Here is a 9,320-nt window from a genome sequence, read left to right on the forward strand (position 1 = left end):
AAAGCAAATATTCAGTTTCTCTTATGCCACATTAGAGGATGATGCCATTCAATGATAAAACTTTGTGTTCCAGGAAGCGCGATAACAAAGTAATCAGTGACACACACTTTCCCTGTTTAAACAGTAAACACTGCTGTCATTTCGAATGTCTTCTGAGAGCGACGAGAGCAACAGCACAGTACCTGAAATGTGGCCTTGAATATCAAATGTCTGGCTACTCTTCGACCCGCGCTGATCGTGGTCCTTTTAATTACTTTCTCATTTATAGAAGCCACCCAAGGTTCTGTTTATTGTACCCCACTTCATTACTGTCATGTGGCCAATGTGGTTGCCATGGTGTGACCATTATGCCATGTCCTTTGAATTTCAATTATCATCCGCAGTCTGATTTTGTGCTGAGGACATCACGGGGCTGCACAAATATCATTTTCTCTCATCTCGAGGAGTCCAGCTACCCCTGAAAGTCATATTTAGAACCGTGTCTCTGCTACACTAGATGTCATCTGATGGCATGAAAAACACAGATGGGAAATCTTTTTTTTTTTTCTCTGCAAGCACAAATGCTTTACATTACATGGGCCCACCGTGACACGGATCACTGCTGCACATTCAAAGTCACTCGGAGGTTGCCTTTGCACGTAATTAAACAGATGACCATCTTGCAAAGTGCCCCCATCACTCTGGTCCGACACTTTAACCGCTTTCCTGCAAACTGCTGCTCTGCAAAATGCATCAATGTTTCCACAAGGGTGTCAGTTCAAACATGCCCGGCTTCTACGACGTCTGTCAGTATAAATAAAGCACCAGTTCATTTAGATAATGATGGAGCTCTCACTCAATAACAATCCAGACAAAAAGCAACACTGCCAAGCGCCACTTAAAGAAGGAAAACATAGGTGAGCTGTGCACTCCAAGCTCACTAGGTTGGCCTCATTTGTTCACAATGTTTGCCTTTTTATAATCAGAGTGGTAAACAACGCCTGGAGATAAGAGGCGGATTGTTTCCAATTAGTCATTATCCCTGCTAACCATTCTCAGTCCATCGGGGTATAGATTGACATTACCATCTCCCCCTGGTCAATAGTTAGGTCTACTTCCACATCTGCTCCACACTTGACCTGCAGTCAATCCTCGCTCTCCCAGCGCATGGGACAACGTTTGTGAACAACTCGACTCTGCATGCCTTATTTCGATATTACGAAATGCAAAACAACACGAGTGAGTGCTCGTTCAATGAGACGTCATGTGGAGTTTCTCTCCGCTGCTGTACATCTTGATTGAATTTTTTGTTGTCACTTGAAAAGAAAGTATCGATCGGATGTAAATGATGATCTGGTGGATGTTTTCAACTCGGCAAACATGTGACAGATTGAGACGACGAAGGGATCTGCTGGTGTGATGAATGAATAGAAAACGGAGCACCTTAAAGCACTTTCTCAGCTACACGATCACAGTCGCACAATGACATGCTCTGTCCTAAAAAACAGATCTATAACAAGAAAAATGTTAAATATTGACCGTGCATTGACCATTGTTTCCATGCATATTAAGGCGAGACAGCCCCGGTGAAAACATACATTTTCATGCACTGGTCATTTTGGTGATTTTTTGCTTGTCTTCTTCAGGCTAGTGGAAAGAAAACATAAAAAATGCAAATCAAGATGTTTTTTTGTTCAGATTTCTGATTTGGAAATTCATACAAAAAGTGCAAATATAATTAGATAATGCCTCATTTGCATATTTAAACATAAAATTTCAGAAAATGTGTAACAAAACTGGGGATCAACTGGGGAACTTTTATTCTGATATTGTTGAAATTGTTACATGATCTTTTGTCTAAAAATGTACGCAATTTCACTCTACAAACCTTTAAAGGTTGTTTTCTCCAATGAGCTTTTTTTCTCCTCAGATTCTGAGTTAGAAACTTCTACTTCAGTAGCACTTACATACACCTAACTTTCCAATTTAATTTCTATTTATATCCTGAGGGTTTGCACTGAGGGGTTTGTTCATACATCATTCATACCCTAATTTATATCTTTTATTCTTAAAACATGGCAAAAAAAAATGTTTTTTATGGCTGTTAGCAGTATTTTGAGCATGCCTTTACCCAATGTTCAATTATATTCTGGAAATGTATGAAAATTAGCATATTTTTAACTACATAAATGCCTAATTTTCATTAAAACAGAAATTTTTCGGGACTTGTAATAAAACAAATATTTGTTTTAATGTAAGTTATCAACTAGCAACAAGTTTTATGGTGATATTTATTTATCTATTTATTATACACCTGTGGCATCTTATCTTTTGTCTAAAACCTGATATACTACTTATTAACTTGGACAAGTTTCATGGTGATATCTTTTCATCTCTCTTCTCTTTTCTCTCGTTTTTTCAAAATTATTATTATTATTTTTTAATACTCTGAGCAAAACATCTCAACTTCAGAAAGCACTTATATAAAAAATGTTCCCGTGTTATTCCTGTCGATATTCTAAAGGTTTTTACACAGGGGTTTGTTTAGATATCATTCATCAATTCAACATTTTATTCTTGAAAACATAGCAAAGTTAATTTATTTTATGGTTCTTGACAATATATTTAACCTGACTCTTTCCAATGTTCAGATTTTTGTTCTGTAATTGTATGCATTTTAAATTAAATGATACCAGGCGCGCTACGTGCAATGTGCAATAAGGGCTTGTGCAAACGACAGAAGAATGTATGGTTGTGTGTTTCTGCTTGTTTTTTTCATGTTATTTATTTTAGTTGTTGTTTATTTTAGCTTTTTCTCTTTTTACTTATCATTAGTCTTTTGATACTGTGTGAATGGTGCACTGGTTGGTTGGCATTTTTTAATTTCGTTGTACATATTACATGTTACAATGACAGTAAAGACCTATTCTATTGTATTGTATTCTATTCTATTCTATACCTCATCTGGGAGTTTAAACATACAGTTTCAGAAAACTTCTAATATAAAAAAGTCCAACTTGAAGCAATCAAATGGATTATTTATTTTTTTAGTAAAAAATGATAATCTTTTGACCTGAGTGTGTTCCCTTAATATGATGTTTTTCATGTGAATTATGACATAACATTCGCTTTCATTGCAGACTGTATAGTGAGTGGACTTAAGGACAACATGCTGTGATTACATAAGGTTATCACAGAAGAAAAACACCCCAGGTCAACAACATCACGTAGGATTTATTATTATCCTTCCCCCCCATATGTCTTTAATTGCATAAAGAGTCTTCCTTTTCATGTCTGACCGTATGTAACATTAAAGAGGGACTCCATTTAATATACAATATGCTCATATCCAGAGGCAGATGTTGAGATATAAAGCGGTACCGCTGTGTATCTGCACTCTATGTATAATCCGAGGCTCTCTGTAGTCCTTTTAATTGCCGTCCAAAACACTCATAAATATTTGATGTTGTGGAGATCCCACCAGATATCACCGTTTCCGAGAAGAGTCTGCTAAGGTAAGAGACATCAAAGATAGTGTCGAGAAAATGTGTCAAATAGGTTTCAAGAATACTCTGAAAGGGAATATTTGAAAGTGTAAAGAGGTGGAGCTGTTTGATGTGTACGGAGAAGAGAAAACAAGCCAAATGCAGAAGAGCAGCCGCGCTGCAAGTCGCCTCGCAGCCCTGACCCAGAGGTGGACAGCCATATCTCATGGGACAAGTGTCAATGCAGCCTTGTGTTCTGCCTGAGTACCAATTGATTCCTGCAATGACACATAGCCCTGCACTGCAATTATATGGCCAGAGTAATCCATTTGTTTCATTAAAATCAAATCCTTCTTAATCAAGCTCACATGAGCAAGACCGGTCAACAAAATAGTTCATTTTTCAAAGATAATAAGAAATTACATTCTGTAATTTTCAAACTTGTGAATTCTTGTAAAATTCATATGTTTATCAATGTTTTAGCACTCTTAATAACACTGAGTAAGCCCACGAGATGCCTTTTAGATTTGCAGGCTATAAAGCAGAATTAAGCGCAGACCAGAGGCTTAACAAAATGCTGCTATCATGCATAAAAATTGAAATGGTTCCTATTTCATTAATTCTCATTCCTTAAGGCGACGATCAGGTCACACGGTGGAGGTTGCAGTTAACATTTTGAAATGGATTCTCTCACGCACCACTGATGTGATGATAGTGAATCAAGTAAAGCGAGGCAGAGCTGCGCGTAGACTAGACAGCTCCAGTCACTATTCATTTTCCCGCCGCAGATACACCTTGCAGTCAGTCTCTCTTCAATGTTACACTATTACAACAAAAAATGAGGATGTCACAAATGATAAGCCTTGTTTGGGGGGGCCCATGACCTCCAGAACAACAACAAAAATATGACAGGAGTTTGAGGATACAATCAGCTCAGAAAAGGGTTTGTTGAGTAGCGGCTAGATCAAAAGCAGCACTCCCTGGCTTTGCTTGTGGGTTTGATGACCAGGAAAAAATGATAATAAATCTGAATATCTCTGAAATATTTTGAGTTTGGAATAAGGTACATCAAAGTCTACAATTCTGGACTGCTGTAATAAAATCTGACCGTGTCTGCAATAATAAAACCAATTCCAAGTGCTTTACTGTACGTCAAATGCATGACTGCCGACTGGTATTGCCTCAGCAGAAACACTCGAGGGCGGCGCTAGATCAAAAGACAACATAGCATGATAATGCACCAGCTAATTAATGCTTTCTAATTAAAGCATAGCTAATTCTGTGTATTTGATATGAACACTAAATACATGTCTTCATGTGCTGCAGGAGGAGCGCAACATTGATGAAACGGACAGGTGTTATGGATCAACTTGTTCCCTGTTCGGTGGCGACCTTCGATTGATTCCATCCATGGATGCTTTTAGTGATAGCAAATCTTAGAAGCAGGGAAATCACATTTAGCTGTCCTTGTGGATGCATTATTGCTGTCCTTTTCATTAAAATGTAAATCTGGAGACTCTTAGTCCTGAAGAAAACCTTGTCACAAACACAGATGCTCCCAGCATATTCATTTTGCCATCAAGTCACTTCTTATTTTGGGTTTATGTCTCATACAGACACCGACCTTGTACCAACAGCACAGCCAGATTGGCACATAATCCAATGGTCAAAATATATATAAACAACCTAACAGCCAGAACAAAATGTTGGCATTGTATGTTTCTGGAAACCATTGATATCTTATTTGCACATTACGATGTAGTGGATATGTTGAAACTTTCAGCAATGCTGTGTTTGACATGCGGTTGGTTTAGGCACAAAAATAATTTGTTATGGTGAGGAAAAGAATGTTTTGGCTCTAAATATCTGGTTTTAGGGGCATAATTCCCACTGCCAAAGCAGCAATGTCTCAGTAAAAAGCACCAGCTTTCATGGCACTCTCCCGGCAGGAAAAACAGCAATGGGTCGCCAAACAACACCCACATCTGGAGGCTGAAAACTGCAGGAAACACAACCATGGGTCTCTAAAATCACCCAAATTTGGGGGTTGAAAAGCTGCTGGAAAACACAGCAATGACTTCCTAAAACACAGCAACAAAAAACAGTTCTGTTTTGGAAAAGATCATGATTTGGCTGAAAATATCTGACTTTAGGGGAACAAATCCTTTTGCAAAGGCAGCAATGTCTCAGTAAAAAACAACAGCTTTTCACAGCGCTATCACAACAGGAAGAACAGCAATGGGTTGCCAAAACACACCCACACTTGGGGGTTAAAAACTGCAGGAAACAGCCATGGGTCCCTAAAAATCACTGAGGTCTGGGAGCCAAAAAGCTGCTGGAAAACACAGCAATGACTTGCTATAACATGAAAACAAAAAACAATCAAAATATCATGTTTTGGCTGAAAATATCTGATTTTAGGGGCACAAATGCTTCTGCAAAGGAAGCAACGTCTCAGTAAAAAACAACTTTTGATGGCAATATCCCAATAGTTAAAACAGCAACGGGTCGCCAAAAAAACACCCACATTTGGGAGATAAAAAGTGTAAAAAACACAACCATGGATCCCTAAAAATCACCCACATTTTGGGGCTGAAAGCGGCTGGAAAACACAGCAATGACTCTCTAAATGACAGCTGTTTCTCTGGTTTGCTGGTTTTAAACAGTGATCTGCAGTTTGACAGGCATCTCGCCCTCTGTGACACGTTATCCACCATCTCCTCCACCTCCCGATGACAAAGTCACCTTGTTTATTACATCACTTTAGTAACACTGATATGATACGAAAGATGCATATACAGAATGAGAAACATACAATGCCAACATTTTCTCCTGGCGACTGCGCTGATGTATAATTAGAATATTGAATTAAAAACACCAGTCAGTATGCGTGTAAAAGAAAGCTTTTTACAGGCGTAGGTCACAAACTGCTTCAAAAGAGCAATATACAACATGCAAGAATAAAATTATATAGAGGATGAAGCCACTATCCAGGCCATGTACTTAAATGTAAAAAAAATGTTGTTTTTTCTGACTGAAAGTTCATTGTTGATCTTGTAAACATGTTTTTTCTTTACTTAAGTTATACGGTAACAACTGAGAAACTGCATTCACAGAGGAAGAAGTTCCAAAAAAAGCCGATGGAAAACGCTGAGTTTACATTTGTTAAGTACATTGTGATTTAATAGCCCCAAACACCCCAAACTACACGCACAAAAATGACTACAGAGTTCAATAAACAGATGAAGTGATCTAAAAAGACACTCCGTGTATAATGTCTTCTTCACTAACTATGAAGACACAATTTATTATTTAGATTCCCCTTCAAATTTTGATTCTTTCCCCCCAACTGCAGCATTTTCATATAAACTTCTTGTGCATCTTATGCGTAAATTAGGCAAATGTGACTTTGCAGATCTGTTCAGGACCTGTTTATTTTCCTATTTTAAAAAATAAATCAAGTTCAGTAGGTCAAACTTGAAATATTCCCTTTGCCGGGAAACCCCTCTGCCTTTAACAAAAGCTTTAAGTACATTGTTATTTAAAACCCCAAACACCCCAAATGACAGCCTCAAAAATCAACAGATGAAGTGATCAAAGGAGACCCTGTGTGTAACTTTTCTTGTTTCACTAACTATGACAATCTGATTTATTATTTAAATTCCTTCAAATTGTTGTTTTTCCCCCAATTGCAGCATTTTTTTAGCATTTTTTAGATTAACTGGTCCACGCTTGTGCTTCTTATGGGCAAATCAGGCAGACGTGACTTTGCAGGTTTATTTAGGACCTATTTAAAAAAAAAATTAAGTTCAGTAGGTCGCAGTGAACATATCGCCTTTGCCTGGAAAACCCCTCTGCCTTTACCGAAACGCAGCCTTCTGAGCCCATTTTTTAGATCGAGTTTGGAAATAAACTAATAAAACACTGATTATATCTGGTAATTACTTTTCATGACATTCCCCCTCAAGAGGTAGCATACAATCTGTGCTGACCTGCCAAATTACCAGCGTAATGCCTCCCTCTCCAATTAGCACCCGAAAGATCCCCGCTAAGGCTGCTAAATGAAACTTAAACTGCATTTTTAGATCCCTAGCTTAAAAAATAGCCTAACAAGTCCATCTGTATGCACAGTCGAAAAGGTGATAAAACAGACTGAATGTCACAAAGCTGCTGCCTGAAGGTTATTTATGTATTTGCCCTATGTGCATTAAAATTGCAGGTGTGTAAATTTGCTGATGACTAAATGCTAGAGGTTAATACATCAACACAGCCCTTAGTTATGACTCATACATCATCAGTGTACCTATCTGCTATTGACAGATGTGCACGCAATAACCTTGACTTCTTTCTTTACATACTGCGATAAACACTAACTCCTGGGGTTGAAGAAACAATTCGCATTCATGTGTTTGGCCACACAGCACGAAAATATAGGTATTTCTCGGTCCGTCGTTGTCCATGTGCACGCATTCCTCTGCAATTGCATTCAACTACAAGAGAGGAAGACAACTGTATCACAATGTTTTTGGACAGCGGGGAGAAAAAAGGGGAAAGGCAAGTTTTATAATGCATGCCTTCCTGCGTGTGATGTCTCCATGGTATAGTCAGAGCCTTGAATTCCCTCTAACGGCTCTCATTAAGGCAGCGGTGTCAGGATCTGGCGGAGAAGGAGGATGATTTTATCAATGATTTAATTAATCATCAAAACTCCCCCTTCTCCACACCTCTTATTCATTCTCCCAGCCCATCACTCTTCCTCCAGCCTTAAATCGCATGCACACACACAGAGGCACACACACACACCTGCTCTTTTTCAAGACACTGCAACACAAGTAGCCTTTTCTCTCAGTTCCCCCGACTTCAACTTGCTTCCCTTTCCCAGACCAGCAGGCACCAAAAGTCCCAAAAAAGCAATGTCACCACTATTCAGGAGGCATCGCATTCAGCGGATTACCACCACAAAAGGACAACTGTCTCTCAGCCTGCCCGGGACTGACAAAGATAATAGCCTAGTTCAACAGAAAAGCTCTTCCTTCCTCCTTTCAAGTCTTTCAATCTCCAACATGCTTAGCACACAGAGAGGCTCTGCCAGGACAAATTAAGGCTTCAGGACTGAACAGACCTTCAGATTAGTGATCTAAGATTGCCCATCTCTTTGAACCTATACTCCCCTTTTGTTCCAGAGTCTCTACCCGGGTTAAACTGACAAAAAAAGCAAAAAAAAAAAAAAGCCCTCTCCTTTTATTTGTCTCTTACCTGGTGTTGAGGCTTAAAGCTGGACAGAGAAGCAGTAAGCAAATAGCTTGGATGAATTTCATAGCTGTCTCACACTCCCGTTCCTTCTCCCTTCTCAGATGCTTTTTGCCTTTCCCCCGTGTCTCTCTCCCCGACTCTCTAGCTCTCCCACTGGCTGCCTGGGTTTTTTAGCGCACTCTCATACACACACGCACACACACACCCAGACACACAAGCAGCGAGGCAGACAGATGCAACACAGTGGCTCGGCGAGAGAGGGAGGATCTCTGGCTTTAAATAACACAGGGACACGGACCGACTTGCTAATGGAAAGGAGCGGGTGGGGCTGAAATCAAGAGAGGGGAGATGTGGGAGTGATATGATGTCAGCGCCCGTGCAGCTTCAGCTATTGGTGAGAGGCGTTCTTGCCATTGTTTGGTGCCGGTTGTTCCTCCAAACAATACCGCGTCTCCATTCATTCTGTCCTGCCTGTTTACTACCTGCAGTCTGATAGGTGGAGATATGGCAAAACACTCCGCTGAGAGAGCGGGCAGCCAGGACCGTCGCCACAAGGAGACGCACAAGGGGTTAACAGTTCAGTCACAGCAAAGTCGCAGTTCA

General features: G+C 39.6%; 1 protein-coding gene across 1 annotated transcript in view; it reads right to left on the bottom strand.

Moving 5' to 3' along the window:
• luzp2 (leucine zipper protein 2) overlaps positions 1-8,937 on the bottom strand; it is a 239,362-nt gene extending 230,425 nt beyond the window's left edge. Inside the window, exon 1 of the mRNA XM_042489187.1 lies at positions 8,721-8,937. Coding sequence (XP_042345121.1) covers positions 8,721-8,782 — 62 coding nt within the window. The 5' untranslated portion in view covers positions 8,783-8,937. The remainder of the gene's footprint in view (positions 1-8,720) is intronic.
• Between the last annotated feature and the right edge of the window lie 383 nt (positions 8,938-9,320).

The sequence above is a fragment of the Plectropomus leopardus genome, chromosome 1 (genome assembly GCF_008729295.1).
Source record: "Plectropomus leopardus isolate mb chromosome 1, YSFRI_Pleo_2.0, whole genome shotgun sequence".
In the NCBI taxonomy this organism is placed as follows: Eukaryota; Metazoa; Chordata; class Actinopteri; order Perciformes; family Serranidae; genus Plectropomus; species Plectropomus leopardus.